Source organism: Colius striatus, chromosome 2, assembly GCF_028858725.1.
Source record: "Colius striatus isolate bColStr4 chromosome 2, bColStr4.1.hap1, whole genome shotgun sequence".
Taxonomy (NCBI): domain Eukaryota; kingdom Metazoa; phylum Chordata; class Aves; order Coliiformes; family Coliidae; genus Colius; species Colius striatus.
Window position 1 is genome coordinate 22,952,927 of NC_084760.1, and position 26,919 is coordinate 22,979,845.

Genomic DNA, 26,919 nt, shown 5'->3' on the forward strand with positions numbered 1-26,919 from the left:
TCAAAACAGTGCACTCTCTAGCAAATAAACAGGATCTGTTAGGAACTATGCCAGTACTGCTCGTATTGATGTTTTTGCCTTTCCTTCAGCCAGTCTGTTTTGATAAACAGAGAACAGTATTCCAAACAGAGTAGAAGAAAAGGACTCTGATTCACAGAAAAAGCAAAAATAAACACAGGCTCTCAAAGCAGCAACACATTTCTGGCCAAACCTGACAGTATGAAGAAATTAAAGTTGTTTTTGTTATCCTCAGGGTTTAGATACACTTTTGCATAAAGATCAGGAGTTCCTCGAGCTGTTGTACAGAAATGTTGCCTGAGGAGCCAAATTCTTCCTCTCTCACATGCACGAGGCCCAGAGTGCATGGTAATTTTATGAATCTCCAGTGAAAATACTTGCAAAATCTTCCCTTATGTAGCAGAGGTTTTCTGACGACTATGTGATTTCTGATCATCGGTTCCCAAAGGGAAGCTACAGAGACCCACCTTCGGTAGGAGCTGCTAGAGAATAACAGAGATACACAAGGTCCTAGTTTACAAACACTCTGGGCTTGAGGGGAAGCTCAAGGGAGTTTTTACCCTCATTGAGGGGATGTTATTAACACAAAGATGCAGTACCCACAGGTGCTTGTGATCTGGGAAAAGGAATAATCATTTACTCTTGCCTTACTCTAACACTCCTCCTCAGGCATCTGAGTTTGGTTGATATCAGAGACAAACTGGGCTACGTCCACTCCAGATAGTCATCTTCACATTGTTGTTTTGAGACAGGTAAAGAAACAGATGTGCCACTCATGCTCAGGCTGACCTTCATTTTCTCAGATTTTTGGAGGCATGTGCACGTTCCCATAAACTGACGCTTCTATTCAGGGAAATGTAGTTATTTTTGAGTAGAAGTACAATGTTTATTTGTTTACTTGTTATGAAAATACTTAGTGTTTACTCAGACTATCCTTATCTGCAGAATATTGATGCCTATGTCCACATCTGTGTTCAAAGGGCCGTTTCAAATAAGCCAACCACACAACAGATAGGCTTTCATGTTACTGAAACTGCTTTTAATAGGAAATCACAGGGGCTCTAAAATGAAATATCTAGTTGCACAGAGGACAAGTTGAAATGCCTTCAGTTTAAAATGGAATGATCATTTACTTTGTGGCATTTGGTGAAATCATGTTATATAAAAAGTTGTATTTTAATATTTAGCACAAAATAAACCCAAGGTATTCCTTTAAAGGAAAAAAAAAATCACAGAATCATAGAAAAGTAGGGTTTGGAAGGGACCTCTAGAGATCAGGTCACACTGGAACGTGTCCAGATGGGTTTTGAAAGCCTCCAGAGAAGGAGACTCCACACCTTCCCTGGGCAGCCTGTGCCAGGGCTTCCTTACAGTAAAAAAGCTTTCCTTATGTTGAAATGGAACTTTTTGTGTTCCAGTTTACATCCATTACGCCTTGTCCTGTCACTAGAGACAACAGAAAAAAGTGCTGTCCCATCCTCTTGACAAACACCTTTTAAATACTTGTGTAATGAGGTCCCCTCTCAGCCTTCTTTTCTTGAGGATGAACAGCCCCAGTTCCCACAGCCTTTCCCCATAAGGAAGATGTTCTAGTCCCCTGATCATCTTGGTGGCCCTGTGCTGGACTGTCTCCAGAAGATCCCTGTGCCTCGAGCTGTGGAGCCTGAACTGGATGCAGGACTCCAGATGGAGTAAGATAAAATATCACAGAACTACGTTGCTAGCCTGTATTGTTATCAAAATTCCTCCAAATATTTCCATGAAAAATTCACATTTTGAAATATGTAAGGTAGTTACTTAAATTTTACTTGAACAGATGCAGAATGACAAGTTCTTGATGTGAGATTTACTACACATGTTAAAAAGCAATCCCATGCTTGATGCGAATTTCACTAGTGCTGATGCCCCTCCTCAGCTCTCATCTACATCCTGTCTTAAGTTGCTCTGAAAGAATTGCCATTTCCTTTTCTGTGTTCTTGCATGCAATTAGAACATGACAGCTAGCAGAGAACTGAACTGATTACTAGTCTTAAGACTAATCATAGTCTTATGACTAATAATCACTATAAATCTTACTTTGGACTGTTTCACATTCCCGTTTATGAGTTTGTTAATTTAGGTTTTTCAATTCTTTCAACATATCCATAACTATGTGCTTGTTATCACTCTTTGAACCTTGAAAGACAATAGATGTGATCAAATTTGGGCCACAGCCCAGACAAAGACTGGTTTCTGTTGCTTCAGTTTTCTATTGTCCTGTACTTCACTGTCTAACCGGGTCCTAATAAAAGTGCAAACATTTGGAAAAGTGTTATTTCCCCATGGGAAGTCAGGCCAGTCTGACCTCAAATTACACTGATCAAAGTGATGTACAGATTTTCAGAAATGCACACATACACAGGCTTTCAAAGTGTTTGTTCTGGAATTGATATACAGCAGAGTCAATAATTCTCAGGAATTCCTCTGACTTCTTTAAGACAGAGTCTACATGTACTTGCTATTTTTATTCAGTGTTTATCATTGTCACATGCTGCTATTTCACACACTCTTTCATCTACAATGGCCAGATAAATACCATCTGGTTATGTTAAAGCCTTTAGGCAGAATAATAAAGATGTAGATGTGTACATAACACTGTTTCAGGTGCAAGAATGACAAGAGTTCCCACGTTCCACAAGATGTGTCCCTTAACACCAGGCCAAGCTGGATGTGAACACTTAGGGCATTAATTCAGAAAGGGGAAAACTAGGTTCTCATTCTTTCTTCCCAAACTTGTATCTATTTTTTACTTAATGACAGTGTAGTAAAACAATATCAAGAAGAGTTTCTCTCTCTTCTTTTCCCTTCTGAATAGTTCTTCCAGAATTCTGTACCTGAGATGCACGTTGGCTGTGCCACAGCACCTGTATGATTTTCTGTATCTTATTCTTGACCTTGATCTTATTCTATAAATGCTGTCTGACAGCACGGTCCTACCCTAAGCAGGACCATTGTGATCTGTCATTAATGATCTGGAGAAACTATTTCCAGTAGGAGATGGGACAAATGTGTGGGAAATCACTACTCTTCGGAAAAGCTGCCATGTGCAGGACAAGCTTCCACTGGAAATGTACCAAGATCCAAACTTACTGTAATGAAGAGGAATGAATAATGAATAAATGGTAGGAAAAATTGCATTCATTGGTCACAACTGGATATGAAGCAACAGCAGGAAGCAACATCCCTGTGTAAAGCTAATCTAATCTTAGTCCCTGTCTAAGACTAATCAAACGTGATGTCTTTTAAAACAAACAACTTGTGGCTGGAAAGTGTCAACAAAACATTAAAATGCATAGACAGTGACAAAAAGTTCAGCACATTTGAAAGGATAATCTAAAATATTCTGCCTGCTGTAAAAAGGTACTATGTTATCAGGTGTACCTGGGATTCACCTTTCTTCTCCAAGCACTAACGCCAAAAGGAGAGTAAATGTCTATTTTCCAGTTGCAAGTACAGTATGTTTTGTTTTCATTCTGTTGAGCAAGCCATCACTATGATATTTCAGCTTGCTGGACTGAACAAGAAAATAAAACTCCAATGTTGCTAAGAAAGGCTATTTATACTAAGAATTCTCTATGACAAAATTTAAAATGCAATTAATTTTTTCTTCAGATTTTTTTCCCCATTTACAGTTCACTAACACAACGTCTCAGATAAAGTGTGGCAGCACTACTCACAGTCCCTAAAATGCTCCTTTTTAACCTGCTCTGCTTACTGCTAGAGGCAGCAGCCAAGAGCTGATCGTTTCCCTGTGTAAGTGTGGGCTTTTCCAGAATCACAGAATGTTAAGGGTTGGAAGGGACCTCAAACAATCATCTAGTCCAACCCTCCTGTCAGAGTAGGACCACCTAGAGTAGGTCACACAGGAACTCGTTCAGGTGAGTTTTCAATGTCCCCAGAGAAGGAGACTCCACAACGCATCTGGGCAGCCTGTTCCAGTGCTCCCTCACACTCTCAGGGAAGTTTTTCCTTATGTTTCTTTGGAACCTCTTATGTTGCAGCTTATCCTGCGCCAGAAGTGGTGCAGGCTTTTCTGAGGAATTGAGATTTATAGAATTGAAAGTAAAACGCGTTTCAAGAAACACATTATATCTGTGTGGAATTTAGATTTCATTCACATGGGAAATGTCATACTATGGGAAATACAATCTTCAAGCAAAGTTGTGTTTATCAGAAGTTTGTTTTGCATGCAATAAATTTTAACTCGAGTTGCTAGATTGAAAAAGACATGTCAACCTTATCTTTTAAAAATTACCAGGATTGCACTGCCCTTTTCTTCCGATGAGAATGAAAAACAAAATTCTCATTCAGTGCTGATGGAAATATGAAATGCTCATATGAAATGTGCACATGAAAATTACATTTGGTAACTCATTTCAGTAATGTAACAATAGCAATAATGTGAAAAAAAAATCTCCAATCCATAACAATGTATAATTGAATTCTTGTTATAGGACATTCCTGAACACACCAATTGTTGGTTGGACTTCTGAGTAACAAATGGTGAAATGATCTTGACCTCTTAGACCAGAAATTGTTTTTATTCCACTTAGTGTTTGCAGGGCCTAAAAGAATGACAGCTATGTTCCACACTGTAATTTAGAAAGTGTCCTTAATCTATATAATTTATATTGTATGGAATACATGTGACTGCCACCATAGCTCGGAATGTCCTGGATGGATATTTCATTTATCTTCTCTGTAACGGGTAACAACTGGTTGGCTGCACTTCATTCTGTGTTACTGTCTTTATTTTTACCCAAGGATGAGGCAGTCGTTACCCCAGCCCTAACAGCGAGGGTGGCTGAAAGACGTGCCTGGACTGCCTGCTGTGGAGTCTCCAAAAGGCTGGACGTGAAGCAAGCACTCCAATCCATCTCATTAGCACTTGACACCGGACACAAGAAACAGTAAACAAGGAAATTCAGTTTGTTGGTTTCCTTTGCACAATTATATCATGCTTCATGCAAACTGGAAGGTTCAATGGGTGAAGAGGTCTTATAAAGAATTTGAACATTTGCCATCTTATCATTAGGTAATGACATTTTAATAGTTTAATTAACCATCAGGCAGTGAGAATTCCAGCATGAGAATCGTTGAAACTGCCTAATAATTAAGCCATGAAACAAGATATGCTGCAGGGAAGGAGAAACAGTCTTGTTTGCTTTGAAAAGGGTCTTGAAAGGGGCTGGGAGACAGCACAAGAGGGAGGCTGTCCAGCCTTCAAAGGAGAGGACTCTCTGTAGGGGGTCATAAGGTATTCTAAAAAATACAAAACTTTAAATAACAAAGAAAATTACAAATGAATATATGTTAAATAAGAAAAAGTACTTTTAATATATAGCCATAAAAAATGTACAAAAAAAATAAACTTGTCCTAAAACCTTCCAGTATAATACAGGTGTTGAGTTAATACACAGTGTTACCAGGTTTGTTGCTTACCTATCCAGAAAAATTTTAAACAGTGAAAACATAAAAATAGACAATTCCAGACCTTCTAAGGAACTACCATCTGGAAGGAGTTCATGTGAACTTTACACCACCTCAAGGAGTTACTCCTGCTTTTAAAGCAACATGGAAACAGTCACACTACAAACTACTTTTAGCAGCAGAAGGAAGAAGTCTCAGTGACTTTGGGCCATCCAAGCAGTGGGGAGTTAGCTAAGAAATTCCCTGCAGGTCCCTCAGCCAACATTGATCCCTTGCCCAGAAGTCTGAACAGCTCTGTGGAACTACTTTCTTTATCCACTTGTTTTCAGTAGCACAAAAGACTCAAAAGTACCTCTTGGAACTGGCAGCTGTGCAGAGATATGTCTGAGTAACACATCTACTAAAACTGGAAAGAAAGATGCTCTCTGGTCCTCCAGTGAAGGTGCAGCCAACTTAATTCTTTAAAAAATACATAAATAAAAACAACTCACCACCAAGCATAACCAGCAAACCCTAAAGGCCTCTGTCCCAGAGTCTTCCCCAACAGAAACAATAGAATTTACTTGCTGGTTAGATTACTAGAGGAACATACAACTAATTTACCCCATTCTTTTCAGGTGCTGTAGGTGGTTTAACCTACTACAGCAAGTGACGATCACTTGCATAAAATGCTGTTGAGTATTTGTAAAGTTATTGGGTACATGTAGCAATTTGAAAAATTGCCAGTCAAATACCATTATTACACATTTTCCCTTTAAAATACATGCATTACAGCAATTAAATCACTTGTACATCTATGTAGCACAGCAGAGGGAAAGAGAGAATTTATCACCATGTCAAATCCCACTGCTAGAGGAAAAATGTAAAAATGCTGCATATGGTCCCAAGTTGATTTAATTCCAAAGAGCACCTGTATGCAGAATTTGCCAACAGAAGTATTCTGTTTCCCATCCCTATTCCACATGGTGAGGGCAGGAATGTCACAGGTAACTATTGTAAAACCTAGTCATTGCTGAACAATGTCGTACCAATATATGGTGAAGTGTCTGAAGCACTGTGGAGATTGTCTTCAGAGCACTACAAAGCATCTGAAGCTGGTTCTGTATATTAAGCAGCACATGGCAGTAGCATGTTTAATACACATCAACTCACCTGTCATTGATGGTGCCAGTTTTCTTTGTCCTTTGTGGTCCACAGTACCTTCGTAAGCTACAGTCACATCATACACTGCATCCAGATAGTCTTTCATTGTGTCGATGGCTACATGAGTTGCCTTCACGCGTGGTGTTAGCACGTGCTTTAATATAGCAAGTCCTAGAGGGGCAAAAAACCTCAGTTACAGTGTTTGAAAGTGGAGTACATTCATAAAAGGAACATCACATCATGGAACTTCAGCACTCCTCATTCAAAGTCACAAAGGGTTTATTCTTAATCTCAGTTCTCTGTTGAGAGGATGTGCACACGTGCACACTGCATATGCTCTACTGAGCACCTGCAGAAGATGAAACAGAGATCCTAAAGGATATTCATGACAAAAAGGCTGCTCAAAAAAAGAAGCCTGTTTAGAGTTCCTGCTCCAGAAGCAATGGTGGGTTTTTTTTTGAAACAGCACTTCTCTTTACTGCTTGTTTATCCAACTCAGATTTAAAAAATAAGATCAAATTAACTGAGAAATACCAAATGCACAGTACATCTCCTGAAACTCTGCACCAGAAACAGATTTGGTAGGTGATGCATAAGCACAGATAATTTTACACATGCCTAACTCTCATCCAGCATTTTACTTACAAAGGATAGATCAACTTTGTCAACACAATGAATCCTAGTATTGCCCCATGATAACAAAACAAGTATTTGTCTTAAACTACACACGCTTAAATGTTTCTCCAAAGCTACCATGCTTTTGGAAATTTCAATGTGTCTTCTTATTCTCTAGCTTTCCCTGATTTTGCTTTCTCCTCCTAATGGCATATTCTGGGACATTAGATATGGTTCCTCTGAGGGTCCTTATTTTGCAGAAGGATGAGAGAAAGCAGTTAGACTCAAGACAGCTTCAGACCACTGCAATGACTTGAGAGAGGGATGGATGTTGCACTTAGGGAAACGGTCTAGTGGTTGATGGGGCTAGGACAAAGGCTGAACTCAATCTTAAAGATCTCTTCCAGATGAAACAAAATTAAATGAAATGATAATAATTAAAAAGGGATATTTCACTTTATCCTTGCAGTTGATTCCCTTACTGCTTTTTTCTGCGTGCTTGTTCCTGCTGCTCACCTTGTATTGCTCTGGCGCACCTCTCCCACCAGCTTGATTTAACTCACCATCCCAGCAGAAAACTAAGCAAGGAGGGGGAAAATACAGCACCAGGAACCAAGAGGAAGGATGAAATCTCTTTTTCCCTGCTAATACCCTATTACAATTGACTTGGCTACTAAGAAATCCATGGATACAGAATCAACTATTGTCTTCGACCATCCTGGCCAAGACACAGGGGTTGGTATGTCAAGGACACCAGAATGTACGATTTAATAGCACTCTGCAAGTCTTACCAACAGTATTTCATATCTTTCTTTGCTTCAGCTCACCACTTCCACCTCTAGCTACCTAAGAATATCAGAAATCCATTGGGCTCAAAAGTATAAACTTGATGCCATGTCCAGAATTTTAATGTACAATGACTTTCGAAATGAAAATAAACAAAATACCCCCCAAAACATTTTCATGATGTGAACATGACTCTTCCACATGTATTTTAAAGTGCTTCTAGAAGAAAAAAAAAAGCATTCTTATGGAAAAAAAGAAAATCACTGCTTTTCTGTATGTACCCTTTTCAAAGAGGAAATTGCAATTATTTCTTTCTAGCAATATTTTTCTTTGGTTTACTCTTCAGTCCATTTTTAAAGAACCATCCATTGGTGCTATTGGTTCCTGACAGACAAAGCAGAATTTTTTCTAGACCAAAGTATTGTGGTGTTGCTTTTGAAACCTTTCTGCTTGCAAAATCAATTTCAAATATACTATATTATGTCCAAATTTTCTACTGAGATTCTCTCCTTTTTTTGGCAAAGGATATTTTTGTCTAAAATGATGAGGATATCTACTAAACACTGTAAGAAAATGCTAGTTTCTAAATTGCTTTAATATTCTTAAGAGCTGAAAATTTCAGCATAAATCACTATGTTAATTTTGTAACATTTGCTGAGAATCTCCTTGTCTGAATACAGAGATAAGAGGTTATTTACTATTACTCCTTCTGAACTCATTGTTGTAAGCTTTACCAGTAACAGCAATGACTGTCTATGCAAAATATTATATGGATCATGTAAATATTTTGAAGCATAACATGGTGGTAGTGTTTTCTTAGCTTGTGAACTGTTACATCAAACAGCTAATTATGTTATGTTTCCAAATGTTTACTCTGTAAATGAAGCACTGAATATTCTAGTGTTGTGTCAGCAACGAAATCAGTGTGGACATTACACTCAACACAACTTGTGTTGAGACAAATTCCCAAAAGTGTTCTAAAAACACTGTTATTCCTTTCCTGCCCCACTCATCTTCCCCTTAACCAAACTATTACTGTGGGGAAGACAAAAGAAAAACAGCCTTCACTGAGAACTGAATCCTCTAGACAAATATCTAAGACTACATATATCTAAGACTATATATATCTAGACAATATCTAAGACTATTCAGAGATTAGTTTTTTGAATCCATGGCCAATTTGGGTGATACAGATGGTCAGTGACAATCTGTGAAGCGCAACTGTAGAATCAGCCCCTCTCACTTCACATGCCACCAGGGGACTCTGGAAAGCTGAAGTACAAGATGAGTGTTCATCTAATTAAAATCAATAAAGAAAGTCCATAATCCATTATTCAGAAACACTCCAGTGCATGACAAACATACAGCAACACCAGGAGTTCAGCACATCCTTTTAAAGGATCTGTTTTATAAAAACATTAACCACACATTCCTACAATTACTTTATGATCTTTGCTAAAATCAACATATCAGAATTTAAACTCAAGCAGTTAGAGTATAGTTACCTTGGCAAGCTGCCTGCATCCAATTCACAAAACACGCTGTGCTTGAACTGTTTTTAATGTTGTGCAATACTAAGTCAGGACTCTCTGTCAAAGTATTTGAGGTCATGAGATTTTATTTTAAATGCCAAAGAAAATGAACAAGATGTCTAATAATGTAATACTCTACCTTAAAATGCTGTAGTTTTGCTCTTCTATGTTAGTTAACTTTTAAATGATAAATAGACTTAAAAAAATCCTAAAATAATGTGAAAATTGGAAGAAATGTGGTGAATAATGGTACTTCTAATAGAAATCATTTACTAGACTACAATAAGATGCAGAATTCATTCAGAAAGTCTGCAAGAAAATGGAAAGAAATAAAGTAAGTTTTTAGTTTGGGAGGTACAAAGAGGCCCAAATGATTAACGTCTAGAGGACTGAATTTTTCATCTAAACAGAAAAGAATAAAACCCACCAAAGAAAACATAATGTATCTAACCTCTCAGGGTGAAATTACAACTGAGTATAACTCTATTGGAGAAGATGGCTCTTCCCTTCATCCAGGCCAGAAACTCAGAGATGTTCAGTGTATGTAGGCCATCTACATTTTCAGACTTGGACTTCATTAGTCATATTTGTATTCTGAAGTGCACACACCACATTTTAAAATGAAAACAATAAAAATCGCAGCGTTAAATTAAGAATATCCGATGAGTATTACATTAGCATTACCACATTTCATCAACAGAAGTTATGTGCTCACCGAAAGCGATGTCAGAATTAGTCTGAGGCTTTCCCCCTTCCTCTATACAACTGTGTTACTTTGAAAGTAACACAAAACCTGAAAGCTCGTCGAAAAACAATTAGATAATATCAATGAGATTTTTTTTTTGGGTGTGTATGTATGTGTGTGCATCAGTGATATTAAACTGAAAGCTTTGCAGTTGCATGGGGTGTCTCAAGTACTCACCCAACACCGAGCTCCCACAGCCTTCTGGATGCCTCCAGTGACTGGTGCTTTACTTACTGAAACACCAGAGTCAGACTCATAAAATGACATGGTCATTTTATATGGTCATGACATGACCATAGAATCTATGATTCTATGATTCGATAGAATCTATGATTCCATAGAATCTATGATGTAATTTATGATTCTATGGTGGCAGAACTCATCCATGTGTATGCTAGTGTTCCATCGATTTTCATAAACAGGACTCAGCTGATGACAGCACTAAAAAACTGCACACTCTTAAAGAAGGTGTTTTCTGTTACCATGATCCATCCAGTACAAGATACGCAAGTAAAATACAAGAGTATAACCATCCAATAGCAAAACATGGGAGACACCACACTTTGGTACACTTTCCTCTGTGATGGGTATCTACAAGGAATACAAAGTAGTGTCTTGCTACCTTTGAACTTAATTTCCTAAGGCTGATTCGCAGTAACAGAAGTCTTTTCTTCATACTAACAGTAGTATGTTCCTCAAGACTCACAGCCCATACAAAAAAATTGTATTCTCCTTTCCACATCTCACTGTGCACTTTAACATCAAACTTGCTTACATGGAAAATGCGTGGAAAAAATATCACCAAAAGCTATTTTCTTTAGAGAGAGTTCCAAATAACATGTATGGATATTAAATACTTAAGGTTGCTTTAAAATACAATCTAAAACCAATGCCAAAATCTAGAAGGGAAACATTTTCGATTAGCTCTTGAAATACCTCTTTTTCACATGACCTGTAAAAGCAATTTTGAGATAAGCATATCCTGCACGTACAAACATCTTAGCAGAAAGCATGATACCAATCCAGATAAACTCAGCATTAAAAAGTCATTTATATTAGCAACTTTTCTGCATAAAAACAATGGAGGTAATAAATGAATACCTGAAATGTTTGCTTGATTAAATGTCCTATGTTAGAAATCAAACATTAACACAAAACTCTGTAAGTGCTTTTCACCAGGGAAGATTGTTTTGTCTTCATTCAGTAAAAGCAAGCCAAGTTAAATTTAACAAGCTTCTTACCATTTTCTCTTTGACTTTTCAGAGTTAGTAACACTGGGAGTAGGAGGGCTTTGGGTTGCTCCCATTTATTCTCCAATTTTAAAAATGTCATTTTTCTAATGTTTGGATAAAATTCTTTTTCTACTAAAACTGAGAAATTTGTGGTTGTTTGAAAAGTTAGAGGTCTAACTACTAGAAAATGATCCAAAATCTATACATACATATTTTGGGAGCATATAAATGGAACAAATTTTATACCAGAAGCTGGTACTAAAGAAAAAATAATGTATTTTGTGGAATTTATAGAATTTTTTTTCTACAGTCCAGTGTCATGGAAAAGACCCAGCCTTAAAAGATTTACAGTGTGAAACAAATACATACAATAAAAATTACCATTTCTAACATTATGACAGACTAAATCCCTATGAAAATATGACTGCCACTTATACTTTATCATTTCCTGGACTCAGCAACTGAACCTCACTGACCAGTGTGGAAGGATCACTGCACTTCTAAGACGTCAGATCCTAAGAGGGGTCACCAATACGTAAATCAACTGAATGACGGCGTCAGCTTTTGAAGATGGGAATCGCATTAGCTGACTGCTTCTATACTAAAAGTCAACTCTAAGCTCAGATTATTGCCTGTACTTAAATATTGGAATTTGGAAGGCAAAAGCTCAGAGGGAAGGGGCAAAACACAGGCTGTTACATTCTAAGATTTTGAGAGAGGAAGAAATATTCGACTATAAAAATGTTACAAGATATCCCATTAGAAACACCATACAACATGGAGAAAGAGAGAGCTCATCCTGATAGCAATTGATGGAATAATCTCACACAGTCACTTACTTTCCAACTAGGTGCATGAAGTTCAAATTCAGCTACCTCGCATGTATCTCCATCAGCTTGGAAGCGAGGGGTTTCATTTGCCTCCAACAGAAATGAGAAAACTTGTCTTCATCTGCTGTTCTGGCAAAATTGATTATGTGGTTTGCTGCAGCTGTGAAACTCCAGCAAATATTGCTATTTTTGGCCAACAAAAGTAAATACTGCATTAATCGTCTCAACTTCACAGAACTTGTTCTATGAATGACTCCCGCATTATTCCTACCTTCCACAACTAACCAACCAATATTTGCTTGCACTTGTAAACTTCAGGAAATGCAATTTTCTTTCCCCAATGCAATGAAACAAACGTATTTTGAGTTTAAAATGCTTCCTCTTCTGTCTTGGGTAAGAACCTGATCTGATTGGAACTTCTGCCACTTGTAAAGCACACAGAATGAATAATGTTGAGTTTCTGAGGGTATTGGCGTTACCCTTAGATGACAACATTTGCAGTTCATTGCCATAAAACCAGCATTCCTGGAAGTAAGCAATCTTCTGTATCTCATTGAATACAATTGTGGACAGAACTTATTCTAAGCCCAAATTAACCATGATAGAGTTTTGCTGCATCAAATCTGCCAGTGCTGATGGCTGATACGCATATGGTAGTCTCCAACATGAAACCCATGAATACTAATGCCCTAATTCTAGCAATTTTACATCTAGATGGTTTTGGCATTCTTTCATCTTAATAAACAAAAAAATTGGCAGTACATTCAAACCTGAACTTGGCAAGGTAGTTAATAACAAAACTGAAAGGATTTGAAATGGATTTAATTTTTTACTGCAGAATATCTTTCATTTCTTTCTAAAAATGGTAAGAAGATACACAGTCCTACTCCTTCCCTAGAAGTTTGTCTGTGCTTTATAGCCTTCAGTCTCTGTTGGATCTGCCCTGGGTGTTTGATTTGCCCGTGTTTCAGAAAAACAACCTGGTCTTGCTAGGAGTCAAGATTCTGTGTAGAATCCAAGTCCTATGGCAGAATAAACTGTAACATAAAGTATTATCAGTATTTTTAACAGTTGTCTCTCTTTCAAGGGTGATCTCAATCGCCTTTAAATTCCTTTACTATCTGATATCCTTCTATCCTATTCATAGACAAATCAAGATTGATTTATGTAGCTCTGTCAATGAAGAAAGGCACAATAGTTGAAACCAGCATCATTAAAATATTCCTTTGGATGTCAACCTAGCTTATCTTTTAACTGAACTGATCCTAGAACCAATTGTAAAGAGGCAGGAACTGTCCAAAGCTAGGGTTTACTTGAAAACCCATCAACATATGAGGTGCAGCTCATCAGCTGGTTACACTAAGACCAGGTAATTAGGTTCAGCCCAATAATTCTGCTTAAATTAAGAAATGTTCTCTAGAACAGAATCTGGACCATGGAAAATAGAAGTAAACACAAACCCCACAAAACTTTTTCATATTTCCTCTCTGAAAAACTACTGAAACACACACACATTTATGTCAAAAACAGTACTTCAGACAAGTGTGATAAAACCATGAGTTGTGCTTGTGCTCAACATAAAATTGTGCAAAAATGTAGGAAACAAATCATTATAAAGCTTCAACATATAAAACAAACAAAAAAGTCCCCCATGCCTGTAAAGCCAACTGAAGCACTGTGCTCTGTAACAAACACACCAACTCCTATAAAACCCCCCCTCTGAACTCTCAAAGAGCCGCCAATTTAAGTGAAACATTTGACTTCCATTTCCAACAGGAAACTGAAGCAATGAAAGAATACATTGTGATTTAAGCTCTCTTGCTCATACACACAAACAAACTCCATTCTTCCCAAGGAGGAGAAGAAAAGCATATATCCTTTTAGACAAGAGCTAACAATACTTAATAGCTTGATGATATCAACAGGCTGATTCACAGAGTTGTGAATTCATTTCAGTGTGTCACAGAAATGCATTTACCAGACCTATTTGTTATTCTTTGTTTACCTTTAGAGTGAATTATTTCACTTTTGGACAACAGGAAAAAACAAAACCAGGAAACATGTTCACTGAACTGTTGGACTTAAAAGTTTATGTGTACTGTGCATATGATGTGAGAAAAAATGAAAAAGCTTGGGAACACAAGAGATTCCAAAGAAACACAAGGAAGATTTTTTTCACTGTGAGGGTGACGGAGCATTGGAACAGGCTGCCCAGATGGGCTGTTGAGTCTCCTTCTCTGTAGACATTCAAAACCCACCTGGACAAATTCCTGTGTGACCTACTCTAGGAGGTCCTGCTCTGGCAGGGGAGTTGGACTAGATGAGCTATTGAGGTCCCTTCCAACCCTTAACATTCTGTGACCCTTAGATTTTTTTCCAAGCCTTTCCGAAGATGAAGTAATTCCATCTGTGGTTATACAGACAATGTTAACAATCAAAGTTACTACAGAATAAAGTTCAACCCAGGAAGGATGACACTGGAAGGTAGAAGAGGAATAAAATCAAGAATCCATTGTAGTGCTAATGGTAATTAAAAATGAAGTGATGGAAGACTTTTTCTTTTAAGGCACAACAACTGCTATGCAAAATATTCCTCAGATTGAGTAACAACTGTCATTGGAGTTACAGTGTCAATTTAGATGTAACAGTGCCCTGATCCAATGTAGGTAATTCTTATGTCCGTGAAGGAGCAAGAAAAAAGGGTCCACAAATACACAGATATAGACAGAAATGAAAGAGAGATTTCTTCAGAAGTAATGCTCTTGGCACAATGTGAAATGCATGAAAGGTCTGTATATAATCAACTCTCATCTTTCCCCATGGTAAGAGAAACACTGACTTATGCTACTCTAACCTATAAGTATAAATCAGGCAGGCTTAATAGTCCATTTAAGGTGAGATCATATTCATATTATGTAACAACTTTACGTAACATATATTAACACTGTAACAAAAGAATGATTTCAAAACTTTTTTTTTTCCTTACCTTCCTTCTCAGCAAATGTTTGACTATCTGCAATGACTTTTGGTATTTCTGGATTGTAACGAGTCCCCTCTGGAAAAATCACTAAATACATCTGTGGGATTAAAAAGAAACAAAACAGACAAATTCTTACAATGAATGTAAGCTGATTCCTTTCACTGAAATTACCATCTGTTAGAAGGTCCATATTGTATTTATTTCACACCATTGATTATTCTAAGAATTCAAAGAAAATCAGGATACTTGAGCTAAAATGCCTTAGCTCTAAGAAACTTACTGTTCAAGGTTCAAAATAATGTACACCACAGAAAGCTGCCGAGGTAACTCAGGAAGGGAGATGACACACATCAACAGAAGAGAGCGAGTCAGGAGCAGTTGATATCAACAAGAGTATTAGTTTTGTTAAAGGGATAAAAGAGTTTGAAAAGACAGTCAAATATGTCATAGATGATCTATATTATATTTTTCCTCAATACTATTTCCTTCTACTGAAAAAATACAAGTAATTCCCTACATAATGATATAATAATTGAAATTATGATGGATCAGCTACCTTATGTGCCTTTACATACCTCACTGTACTATGCATTAAATGTATTATGAACTTAAACTCATAGTTTAAAGTTAAAGAATGCTAAAGTTAAATAATGCTTGTCTGCAAGGTTAAATTTCCCAAATAAATTAGTTGGCTGGCCTATTCTGCAACAACTGTCTCTAGGTTTTCAAATAATTACACAGGTAAAAGTTGCCTAAGTACCTGCTTATGTGAGTGTAAAATTAAGTACCCAAATAGAAGCAGTCAAATTTGATGAACTTTCCATTTGCTTTTGAAACAGAAGTTTCCACCTCCCTTTCTCTTTTTTTTGGTGCATATGTCTTGCATAATCTCCTACAAACAAAGTTAATGCAAAATATCACTTAAGCAATGAAAATTTCATATTGGGGGCTCATCTGCAGAAGAAAAGACTATGGACACAAATGGTAAATAGTGTGGAGTTGAACACAACACATTCAAAGTAAAATCGTGCCTACTGTGCCTAGACTGACAATTTAATTTGTTATCTTTGCTGAATGTGTCTCAAAGAAAAAGAGGGAGTAGACTTATAAAACAGTCCAAGTTAGATTATCAGTGAGTGCAGGAAAACACTGACAAGTGGGAGTGCACACAAGTGAAAAGGTGTAAAGTTAAATAACTCAGAAAGTAGCAATCAGGAATGTAACTTTGTTCTTCTGGCTCACAAAATATCAGTGTGGTGGCATTTGCACATAATAACAGCACCACAGCTAGAGGAAAGGTTGAATGCAGAAAGACAGGACCCAGCAAGTACACTCTCCAGAATCACCCCACAGTGAGGAAGGGTGAAAGACGTGCTAAAAGGCAGAGGAGGGACAAAATCTAGGAACTAGGCTAAACAGTGCAGTCAGCAGGAGATCAAAGAAAAAGAGGAACTGAGTACATAGCCTGGAATCTGGAAGGGGGAAAAAAAATAATGGCAAAACCAGTGTCAGCAGAGTGGAGTAAAGAGAGCTAGAGGAAAGGCTGTACTTGTCATGGCACGTTCTGGGAGGAGGAGAGCAGATAGACTGCAGAGGTAGGTGGAGTCCAAGACTGTTCAAGGACCAGCAGAAACCCAAAATGTATAAAGATTTAGATGAGAAACAACAAAAGAAAATCGGTTTAAGAGGCAAGGTGCTTACTTTTTTTATAACATGACAGTAGCATAAGCACAGGGGTGAGCAGAGGAATCCTTTGAGACCCAGTTGCAGTTCACTTTTTCCTCAGTCATGTACAGTTTTAATCTATGCAGTTCACTGTTGAGATATTTAAATGACTAAATAAAGCTGTTCAGAGTTGGCTGGAAAGGGCACAGTGTTCAAACCCAGATCATTTTTTTTTTAGATTAATTTAATTTGGATCCTTAGAATAGTACTTCAAGATGAGGTTACTCTCTCCCTGCCCTCAAATTCATTACTGAATGTTCAGCTCCAAAGGGTAATGCAGTGGCTGTAACAGGTAATAATTGACAGGCAAAGAAAGTAAAGCACACAGGATAGGAATACCATTCTTAGTATAGAGGGCAGCACTTAAAAGCATGCAACATTACTGGTGGCAGATAATTAGCCACCAAAAGCTGATTACACAGCAGAGAATAGTATCTACTTATTCCAGGCTTACATGTGTACTACAAAGCAGGGGCAGAAATTGTATTTTAATTACTCTTGTAAACATCTAAAATGCAAGCAGCCAAACAGGTTTGTTGATGAGAATCTGAGTATCTCTGAATTGAAAGCAAACCGACAGGACAGAGAAGTGGCCTTTCCTTTAAATTTAGCCTATATAAATGTAATATGTAGCCCAGTGAGTCTACTTTACCCGAATAAAATTCATGAATGTAAATAGATGTCATACTGAAAATTCACATGCAGTCTTGCAGATGATATTCTGCTAGTGTAATTCAGCCTACCAAACCTACGTGTGTGAATGATTTTTCTCTTCTCCCATCATGGGCAGCAGAAGCTAAATTCTTAACACTGTTTACAAAAATTGGAAGAGTTACAAACCTCAAAGATTTTAGCAACTACATAAACTCCCCTAAACTTGTATTAATAACTGCTGAGTTGTAGAAACATTCTAATTGCCTAGAAACACTAGCTGCAGCTAAGACAATGTTTTAGACATATTTTTTCATTCAAGGCAATCAGCTGCATAAATTTTTGCACTTTACTGCAGTGACTGCAAAACAGAGTGTTTGTAGAAAATTCAGCATTACCATAATCCTGATTCACTGATGTACCAATTTTAATCCAAGCAGAGCAGGTCCCTCTGTTCAGTTACACGGTACTTTCATGCCTGTTTCTATGTAATGGGTGGGTGTCAATACACTTGCTACCCCTCATCAATTTGAAAGCTTCAAGGAATGGATTGGGATGTATTTAGTAGAAACCTTCTGATTCTTGTTGGAGCCAGAAAATCAGAAAAGAAGCACAGGTTACCCACAGGTTATCCCCAGCATCATGTCTATGAACTTGACACAATCCACAAACGAAATGAATAGATGATGGTAACTGCTTTCACCTGATTAGCAACTCCATTCATTCCCCCAGTGTTGTAAAGGTGACCCAGGTAAAAAGAAATACCAATGGCACCAAGAGGATCTGTGCTTCCAGAGTAGCCAAGGGAGTTCTTAAAACAGATCAGAGTGCCACAAAGGGAGCTAGTTTGGGTGGAGGAAGCGAAAGGGGCATGAAACAACATCAGTCCCTGGAGTACAGAAGTCAGCCCCAGATATCATAACCATACAGCTAGAAAGAGAAAACCTTTGGAGAGTGTCCTGGAGAGAGGAGCTGACACTCTATAGAAGAACACTGGGTGTCAAGAAGTGACAACTATTGACTAAAGATAGCTTGGATTTACTGTGCTGTTCCCAGGTAGGTGAAAGGTGAAAACAAATATTTTTACTTACAAAGTTAAAAAAATATATTAAGTAATGCATTTTCTCAGTTTTAATATTATTATTATTTCATTCTGACAACTAGACAGATTCATATCTGAACCCATTTAGGTGACTGTCTAGAAGCCATGCTTCTGGTGAACTGGATGAGAAACGTTAACATTCCAATCAATAACTGAAAGAGACATGGTGTGAGAAAGCTTATGTGGTATAATTGGAATGAAATTTTGCACATTATTAACTATACAACAATATAATTACATTAAGCCTCATAGCAGGTATAGTAATGTATCTGTTCCCTCCAGGTTTTTACTGCTTCATTCACACTGCTTCACATGACAAAGACTTATTCTGTGACTGAAAAAATGACAAAAACAAAACACACAGGACGAAGCTAAATATTGGCTATACTGTGTTAAATCTCACATCTCAGAACACAGATTTCCTACTCCTGATGCATGATAAAAAGAAATATGAGCTATATTTTCAGTTATCAAATGAAATAGTTTGCTATTCAGAAGAGTTAACTTTACAAAACAAGTATTTTTGAGTATGTCAAGTGTCAGCTGGGTATATTGTTACATCAAGAAATGTGTTTATCTTGTTAGGGCTTATATTAAAACAAACTTAACAGAAAAGCATCCTTCAAACCATGTGACAATTTGAGCTCACAAGAAGATGCAAGATTGCAATTTGTTGCTGTTCAACCAGATTTTATTTTAAACAAAATCACATCATTTCAAGTGAGGTTTGCCAACAAAAGGCTCAATAATGAACCAGTTGAGTGCATGCTTCAATGACAGTTTAAAAAGCAAAGTAATTTCCAGAAACAAATTAGAAAATTTATTAGTTCAAGATCCCAACTAAAAAAACACAGATGCAACAGTGTTTCATTCTAGCATCAAAAGTTTTGTGCGTGTCTAATATTGCTGCACTGCATCTGGGAAGAAGAGTGGACCAACTGTGATCAGCAGGGCAGGAAAAGGGGCTGTTTAAGACAGACAGGTGGCTAGAAGCCATAAGACAACGGTGAGCAAGAAGCATTGTGCAGTTCACTGTCTCTACACAAAATGAGGCATGCCAGGTCACTAATCTGGTTCTGCTGCAAATATGAGGCCAAGAGGCAGCCTCATTTTTCCTGTCTGCATTCCACCTCCTATTTACTTTCAGTTAAAAAAAAAGAAAAGAAAAAAGCACTCCAGTGAAACAGTAAAGGGCTTGCTGCACTAATGAGAACAGAAGACTGGTTCTGCCTTCCTACGTGTCTTTAGTTTCTTAATGGGAATAGAGATGGCTCCAGACAGACTGAACATTAATCATTTGGATTCTTTTGTTTAAACTGTATGTGGAGAGAAACTGTAAATAACAAAGTGACCCTTAACACATAGTCCCGTCCATCTCCTCTCTATTGGCATATAATTCTTTCCTTAGCAGATGAAAGGCAAGCTTTTCTCTAACACTACACTGAAGAAAGAACTCCGCCACGTACACGCAGAATGACTAAGCAACAACAACTGCTCACTAAACTGAGGAAAAGCTCACCCTGAGCATAGGCATCCCATGCATAAATTTTAATAAAAATCCCAGAGTAGTAGACTAATTATTTTCCATGAAGCTGAGGAGTTCAGGGCATCCTTGCTTTACTGATTAAAATGTTTTCATTTTAAAAGCAATATGGTTACTTGAAAATGTCTGGCTAAGTTGCAGGACTGCAAAGTTTCTCCATGAGTTATGCAGCAAGGACACAGGTTATCACGTTCTTCCCCCAGTAGTAATTGTAGGTTAAAGGGCATTTCCAGCATCTACATTTAAATTCTCAGATAAAGTGGATTATAGAAAGTTTCATCTTCCCTCAAATGACAGCTCAGTGGTGTGTGTCTTTCACCCCAGCAGATGCAAACATTTGTCTCAGTAAATAAGCTTTTGACAGCTTTGGTTTTTTTAAAACTCAAGTGTCACTCCCTATATGGTTTGACTGAAAGAGATTTAAACCAGAATGCATTTCTGTAGCAGTTACACTTATTTCTCTTCTATAATGCTACCCTAGATAACATGAGGAAAACGTCAACAACTGACTAGTAAGCACGTCCACGTTCAGTGCCTATTTCCTACATCACTGAACTTCCAGACAGCCAAATTGCATAAAAAAAAAAATGTATCCAAGGGGTCCCAAATTCATTTGCCATTAGCTTAGGTATAGGCTCTCAATCCACACACAGCTAAGGGGGGAGAAAAAGATGACTTCAGACAAAAAGTCTTCTGGGTTTAATTTATTAATAATATGTAGACATCCACCATGGAAAGCAGAACCCACCGTAGATTTAGCTTTAAAGAAAAGCTTTATTCTTAAACCTCCCCTTTACATTCTAGTTGGGTGAAAATCAGGCACTAGCCTCTCCAGTCAATTTACAGCACTGCAGCAACACTGGACATGATTTGCAGGTTTCTAGAGACATTTAGAGTTAAGTGAGTTCCTAGACACATGTTCCTAAGATTCTATCAAAAAAATTCCATGTTTCCATAAGGGAGACTAATTTAACACAGAGTTCAAATCAAGACTCTTATCACAATCAAAACCTTATTATTACAAGAAACCTCCTGTATTTTAGGGGGTGTATAAGGAAGGCAGCAAGTCAGACTCAACCAGAAGCACGACTCTTTGGCAATCTAGAAATCCATGGGTCTATGTAGGAAAACATTCACATAGGATATTTCATCCAGACTAACTAAAATAAACTTAACCAACGCTATGAAGGAGATCAATTGCTTACAGGGATGACTACAAATATACTTCATACATCATGCAATTTGTCTTTGCTTATTCCCTTACACCACAAGCTTTACAGAAAGTAGAATCTTTGTCACTGACATATAGAAAAATAACTTGATGCGATGCAACCTTCTCCCATCCCTGGACCCTCCTGGGCAATGTGGGCACAAGTTATCACTGCTGAATATGACCATCTCCTCCAAGTGGACATGATTAGATTAGACATTAGACAGCACAAGTTTAGTTGTCATAATGAATTTCTGTCCTTTTCTTTGGAGATAGATTCAATTTCTTACCTTAAGAAAAAAAAACCCTATTCATGCTAAATCTTAGTTCAAAAAAACGTAAGTTTCAACAATGTCTTAAACAGGGATGCTTTACTCATTTAAGCTGGGGGTCGAACTGCTGAAGAGCAGCTCTGCAGAGAGAGACCTGGGAGTCCTGATTGATAATAAGCTAAATATGAGCCAGCAATGTGCCCTCGTGGCTAAGAAGGCCAATGGCATCCTGGGATGCATCAAGAAGAGTGTGAGCAGTAGGTCGAGGGAGGTTCTTCTCCCCCTCTACTCTGCCCTGGTGAGGCCTCATCTGGAGTCCTGTGTCCAGTTCTGGGCTCCTCAGCTCAAGAGGGACAGAGAACTTCTGGAGAGAGTCCAGCACAGGGCCACCAAGATGATCAGGGGACTGGAACATCTTTCATATGAGGAAAGGCTGCGGGAACTGGGGCTGTTTAGTCTGGAGAAGAGGAGATTGAGGGGTGATCTTATTAACATTTATAAATATCTTTAAAGGGTGGCTGTCAGGAGGTTGGGACATCCCTTTTTTCTATAGTAGACAGTAACAGGACAAGGGGTAATGGCATGAAGATGGAACACAAAAAGTTCCACTTAAATATAAAACAATTTCACTGTGAGGGTGAGGGAGCCGTGGCACAGGCTGCCCAGAGGGGTTGTGGAGTCGCCTTCCTTGGAGGTCTTCAAGACCCGCCTGGACACGTTCCTATGCGACCTGATCTAGGTGAACCTGCTTCTGCAAGGGGGTTGGACTAGATGATCTCTAAAGGTCCCTTCCAACCCCTACCATTCTATGATTCTAAGCTTCTCAGTATGCATAAAGTTAGTTTACTTTTTCAACAAACACATACACAAACATAAATACACTATCTCTAAAAAAGAAAAACAACATCAAAAGACTATTACGAAGGTCAAAACAACCTATGCACTCCTTTTACCCATGCCTCTGCTTATAAAAGGTTTGCCACCTAGTATTTGGAGTGACTAGTCCTAATCACATCATTTTAAATAAAATGAAAGTGTAACTGTTCTATATCAAGGCTTGCTGAGATAGTTTTCTTAAGCCTAGCCAAAAAGGCAGAAAACATCTTAATGCACAGCAAGCGATGGAAGGGAAGCACAGTGATTCTAACCACTGAGCCGCAAACCATACAGGGAGTCATGAGAAAAGTCACTTGGCACTAAAAATCATTCTTCAAATAGAAAATTATCAAGAGTTCAGGGTTTTTTTGTTTTTCTCCTCCAGGCATAGCAGACAAAGTTACTCAGTTCTAAGATGGAACTGCCTTTAAAAATGATTGATCATTGGAATGACTAATTAAGATTTGGTAAGAATGCTTCTTGACTTTCAGAGATCAAGAATAACAGTCTCTGACAAGCACAAAGTAGTCCAAATGTTGTCTTTTGAAACACAGAGAACACCAACAATGGTTTGTCAAGTAAGGTGCTATAGCTCATGTTCTAAGACCCCCCCCTGCCCTCTACAGACAGAATCACAAAGTTAGTCATTCATAACGCACTAGTCAAATTTTCCTAAATTTAATTAGGAGTACATTCTAATCACAAAAAAGTAACTGTAAAATACAGAAAGAAAACAAATCTATGATTACTGTCTTGTAGTTTGCAAGTATTTGCTCATTTCTCCAACAAGTCTTTGCATTAAAGAACTCAAACAAATGACAAGGTAGGTATAATCTTACCGGAGTCTCAGCTTTCATCTGGGCTCGTAACTTCTCTCTCATTTCTTTTTCATTGAATTTGGCACTTCTTTTTACATAGACTCCTCCATGCTAACAGAGGGGAAAAAAAAGAAAAGTAGTAAATATTAAATAATTTAACATAGAATAGAGTAACAGAAGAACAAGATGACAATGACAAGTCCGTTATGACTCATGCTGTAGATTACCCACAGATATTTTCTCCTAGGATGAAAGCACCTGAAATTAATTTTACATTTCCATATACTTAAGTTCACAAAATCTGCTTAAATAAAGATCAGATCTACAAAAAAAAAAAAAGGCATAAGCTATTTGATCTGTCTTGTTTAAAGATGTTAAACAATTAACTGGAAGATGGGATTGGAACCGACCCCTGGGATCTATCTATTTCCAACAACAGTGACAAGTAACTTAATTTGTCTATTAAGGAAAAACCACAGAACTGAAGTTGCTCACGTACAAGCCCTTGTAGGTCTATGTTTTCAATGCCCACTCTTAAATAGTAACTTGTACAAATAGTGGACATACAAAATGTATGAATCACAAAAAAGTAACCACCATAGGTCTTCAAAGCTTCTATGTACTTTATTAGAGAACCAAACTTTTAATAAGGAAATGATATAACAAGATAATAATTGAATACATAATAGTCTCTAGAAGGCACAGGATTTTATGAAAGCATTTTTACTGAAAAATAGTATAAAAAGTTAGACCATATCCTATAAAACATTCATTGCATAACTTGTTCCACACAATTTATCACAAAAACTTCAATAAAAGGGCTACAAGCAAAGTACACACAAACAAAGAGGGTTATAAAGAAATAAAATTTGCCTCATCATTTCTCCTTGCCATCATTTTGGTTTTATACACACTTAATAGAAACGTGACAATAAGATTAATACTACTAAGAGCTGAATCTCATTTAAATATCTCAGAAAAAGGTTGAGTTGTAGAAACAGGAGTGTTAGTGTGTGTGGGGAGAGAACTATTGAGCTATTGAGAGAGCTATTGAAAGAGCTATTACTTTATATTCATGACATGGACAAGAATTAAGTTTGAGTGGTTAGGAGGAGACAGGCAGAAGAGGTGGTCATATAAAGTGCTTTCAGCCTTTCCTTTTCATAGCATGAAGAGACAGCTGTGCTAGTCATATGTGGTGTGACTTTCAAGTTGTTGAAAAGGAAGACAAAAAGAATGGTACAGAACTCCATATTTAGTATTCTGTCCTAACATTATTGTCTGTGGTTCCCTTTCAAGGTGGAATAGCCAGCTGCAACACTCAGTGGTGCTGCTGTGGCTGGCAGGAGATCAAACCCAGGAACAGAATCCCTCAGGCCACCAAGCTTGGCCTTTTTCAGGCTGGAGCTTCGTATCAGCACCACCCCACACGCAGTCCACCAGTCCTGCACAGATAATGGCACGAACAGAAAAACGTTCCATCTACTCTGTGGCAAACAGTCAGATGTTAATGACACACTCCACACCCGAGGCCATTTTTAAGTTCTGACAGCAATAAAGTCTTATTCTGTACAGTGACACCACAACAACTGCTTTCAGGAAGGGTAAACTCAGTTTGGTATGCCAAATAATGCAGTTGCCTTCCATGTAATTGGTAAGTTGTCATTCTGTGTGAGGCTCAGCTAGGTCAAGCTTTGATAAATGAGAGAAGGTTAAAATCAAAGTCTTCTCTTATTTATCAAATTAATAAGCAACTGCGCTAAACTGGAAAAATACTGAACGACCTTTTCCATGTTTAATTTGTTAACTTGAAGAAAACAAATTACTATTGCAAAGTTTGCTTAGGGACATTACACCACCAAAGACAGGTTTGGTGTCACCACAGAATCACAGAATGGTAGGGGTTGGAAGAGTCCTCTAAAGATCATCCAGTCCAAGCCCCCTGCTCAAGCAGTTTCACCTCAATCAAGTCACACAGGAACATGTCCAGGTGGGTTTTGAAAGCCCTCCAGAGAAGGAGACTCCACACCCTCCCTGGGCAGCCTGTGCCAGGGCTCCCTCACCTGAATAGTAAAGTAGTTTTTCCTTAAGTGGAACTTTTTGTGTTCCAGTTTTTGTCTGTTACCCCTTGTCCTGCCACTGGACACTACAGAAAAAAGTGTTGCCTCATCCTCTTGACATACACCTCTCAAATACTTACAAGTATTAATGAGGCCCCAACTCTTCTCAAGGCTGAAAAGTCCCAGGTCTCTCAGCCTTTTCTCTTAAGAAAGATGTTCCAGTACCAGAAATATGTCCCCACTTTAGACTTTTTAACGTTCGAAAATACGATTTGTACTTCTCAAGTAAATATGAGTCTAGAGCCATGTAATGTAAGGACAGTCAAATCACATGCCGTAAGATCACCATTCGCCGCATACAACCCAACTATGTAAATATATCAGATCCCCTATGGCAAGTGTTACAAAGTTAAAGAGAGGCATGATGCCATATAACTCTTCGTTGATATTCCTTCTCAATGATTGTCTTGGACACAGTCACCAGTTCTCCCTGTACAAGACTCCTGTCCACAACTAACCCAGAAAGACCTGTGACTGAGGGCCCTCAGATTGCCATCAAATCTTGTTGCTCATTGCTTGGACCTCCTTTGGATTGGTGTTCAATGGAACAAACAGATTAGGGACAGTAGAGGTAGCAGTTCTACGTCCATCCTCTTTAGTCCACAGATTATCAAGTATTCACACAAGAGCTTCAAATTCCTGTTTCCCAATGTGCCATTTTGGATGGGACACTGTACCCTCACCTGCTGGAGAACCAGAAATGAGCTAAATACTTGCCTAAAAATCAGAGACAACCAAGCTGATGCTCGGTTGGCTGCAGAAGCTGAAGAAGAATAACAGAAAAGACAAAAGACATACTTCCCATGTGGAAAAGTAAAGCAAACTAGGGGCTATCAAAAATATTTATCAAAATTATATCTCAGCTTCTCCAAGTGGTATGAGATGAATAGAAGCCAGATGCATTTTATGGAGAAAGATAGGCAAAACCAAAAATCCAAATCAATCCCAAAATAATAAAGTCAGTTTTATGAGAAGAAACAGCTCTGTGTAATAATCAAACCTGGACCATAACAGGTTAATTTAAGTGGGCTTTTTTTTCTTTTCTTGCTATTAGATATCTGCCTCCAAAGAAGAATGCTAGTTATGCAATTGTATATAGCTCAAATTCCCCAATTTGTGTTGCATTTCCTTTTCAGTAAGAGATCAAATATATGAATGCTTTTCAAAATAGGTTTCTGGAAGTACTGTTTTTAAAGTCCTAATTTTTTTCCGCTGCACTTTAAAAGCCTCTCAGTCAACAATGGATATGTTT

At 37.9% G+C, this 26,919-nt stretch overlaps 1 protein-coding gene across 1 annotated transcript in view; it reads right to left on the minus strand.

Annotated features, from left to right (window-relative positions):
• Positions 1-26,919, minus strand: part of AGPAT5 (1-acylglycerol-3-phosphate O-acyltransferase 5) — a 59,516-nt gene that overhangs the window by 12,237 nt on the left and 20,360 nt on the right. The window contains exons 4-6 of the mRNA XM_061989946.1: positions 23,569-23,658; positions 15,357-15,447; positions 6,640-6,801 (exon numbers count right to left, since the gene is read on the minus strand). Coding sequence (XP_061845930.1) covers positions 6,640-6,801; positions 15,357-15,447; positions 23,569-23,658 — 343 coding nt within the window. The remainder of the gene's footprint in view (positions 1-6,639; positions 6,802-15,356; positions 15,448-23,568; positions 23,659-26,919) is intronic.